The 2,416-nt window shown below is 39.9% G+C and overlaps 1 protein-coding gene across 1 annotated transcript in view; it reads left to right on the top strand.

The window, feature by feature from the left end:
* Positions 1-31: 31 nt before the first annotated feature.
* The window catches only part of LOC106332587 (ADP-ribosylation factor GTPase-activating protein AGD1), an 8,462-nt gene continuing 6,077 nt past the window's right edge, over positions 32-2,416 (top strand). Inside the window, exons 1-4 of the mRNA XM_013771061.1 lie at positions 32-144; positions 592-668; positions 771-871; positions 949-1,019. Of these exons, the coding sequence (XP_013626515.1) occupies positions 100-144; positions 592-668; positions 771-871; positions 949-1,019 (294 nt within the window). The 5' untranslated portion in view covers positions 32-99. The remainder of the gene's footprint in view (positions 145-591; positions 669-770; positions 872-948; positions 1,020-2,416) is intronic.

Raw genomic sequence — 2,416 nt, 5'->3', positions numbered from 1 at the left:
AAAAAAAAAAAAGAGTTTCCCAATAAAAACATTTCTTTCCTTATATAGCTATCTCCGATCGAGTCTCCGGTGGAAGACAGGAAAAAGAAGAAGACGAGGATGCATTTCGCTAAGCTCGATGATTCCCCCATGTTTCGTCAACAGGTTTCTTCTCTTTTAATTCTGTTAACCGTTTCGATCGTTCATCGATTCCATTGCTAACGAACATACAAATGATTCTCTGTACGTAATCTCTCTCTCGTGCCACATTCCATGCCCTGAGATTTAGTAGTGGGATATAATTAGTTTCAGATGCATTGTGGATGAAGCAATGTATCAGTAACACTTGCAAATTTGAAGATTGATTTTGGAGGAAATACTATGTTTTTAAAAATATTATTTTTGTATAAATTATCGCGCCATGTATGACGTTGCTTGTGATGTACTTTTTTGTCTACATGAGAGCTTGAGATGTTACTTTGATCTTATTCTCTGATGTTTAGAGTGGTCTTTATTTTTTGTCTCTTTAGTTTGTAATCGTAAGCCTTTGTTGATTCTCTGCACCAGAGCTAAGAGATATAAACTAAAGTTTTTTTTGTGGTGCAAGTACAGATGCAATGTATGGAAGAGAGTGCAGACTTGCTGGGGATGCGATGCTTAAGGTTCTACAAAGACTGCACAAAATACACGTAAACTAACTAACCTCTTCTTCTTCCTATTGCAACTATGTACTCTCTCTCTCTCTCTCTTTTTTTGAATTGTGATTTTTTTTTTCTTTGGTTTATTATTAGAGAGGGACTCGGAGAAGGGTATGATGGAGATATTGACTTTGTAAATGCACTTGAATCTTTCGGTGGTGGCCATAATGATCCCATCGGCGTTGCTTTTGGAGGTACTTACCTCTCTTTCTTCTTTTTTCCTCAAATCTCATTATCTCAAGGAGATATGTTCTTTTCTTTTATTCTTCAGGTCCTGTAATGACAAAGTTTACTGTTGCTCTTCGAGAAATTGGGACATACAAGGAAGTTCTTCGTTCCGAGGTACTACTACAATCCCTTTTGCCCGGTTTGGTTAATTTAATCAGTTTTTGTTGTAACAATTGTGAAAAGAAACAGATGCAGAAATAGAAGAATAAAAGCAATGTAACTACGACACAGATATTTAACGTGGTTCACCCCTAGGGCTACATCTACGGACAAAGAGGGATTTTATTATCGGAGGCGATATTGAGCTTATAGAGTACAAGTTTAGGGTTACTTAGAATACAAGATATATATAGTAACATCTCGCATCTAAAACCCTAGACTAAACAGACTCATGGGCTTAAGCCCACGATCAGATGTAACATCCATAATAACTTGATGCAACGCTTTTGATGCAACCGAGTCGGTATGATGTACGTGATGTAACATCCATCGCCTAGATGTAACATCCAGATTCAAGGCATATCAACAATTCTCCACCTTGACTTGAATCCTCTCAATAACAGATGTACCAGATGCACCTTCAAGTGCCAAATGTACCAGATGCGCTTCTCTGCGCTAGATGTACCATCGCTCTCTTTGCCTCAGATGTCCCTTCGGACCAGATGTGCTGCTTAGACGAACCAGACGCCATTTAACGGCCAGATGCTCAACTAGAGCCAGACGTTCGTTATCAGCCAGATGTCCCAATAGACCAGACGTCCTTACGGACCAGATGTCCTTTCGGGCCATATGCCCCTTAGGGCCATACTAACAGTTTGAGATGTTTAGCAAGTCTAAGCAATGCTTAAACTTGCTGTGAGGAACCGGCTTTGTGAACATGTCAGCAGGATTATCTGCAGTTCCTACTTTCTTCACTTCAATTCGCTTCTCATCTCTCAAGAAGTGATACCTCACATCAATATGCTTCGTTCTCTCATGATGAACCTGATCCTTGGCTAAGCATATAGCGCTCAAACTGTCACAATACACAGTAGCCTGATCTTGATGCAAACCGAGATCATTAACCAATCCTCTAAGCCATATTCCTTCCTTCGCAGCTTCTGTTAGCGCCATATACTCTGCCTCACAGTGCACATAATACTGATAGGTTCATCTGAAGACATCACGAAACTTGTCAACACCTCATTAATGTAGGCCTTCTGTGACAAGAACAACTCCTTCTCCCTATCTCTGAAGATCTTCATCCCTAAAATCTTCATTGTTGCACCTAAATCCTTCATCTCAACTTCAAAACCCAGAAGCTCCAGCTTCTCGATGTCACACTTCTCTTCAGCTAACAATATGTCATCCACGTAGAGTACCAAACAGATGAACGTCGCATCCTTCAACTTACTCATGCAGACACACCAATCATAAGGACTTCTAATGTAGCCCAACTTGATTATATAGTTGTCGAATATCTTGTACCATCCTCTGAGAGACTGCTTAAATCCACAAAGTGACTTCTGAAG

This window comes from Brassica oleracea, chromosome C3, assembly GCF_000695525.1.
Source record: "Brassica oleracea var. oleracea cultivar TO1000 chromosome C3, BOL, whole genome shotgun sequence".
Lineage (NCBI taxonomy): Eukaryota > Viridiplantae > Streptophyta > Magnoliopsida > Brassicales > Brassicaceae > Brassica > Brassica oleracea.
This window is presented reverse-complemented; position numbering and strand designations above follow the sequence as displayed.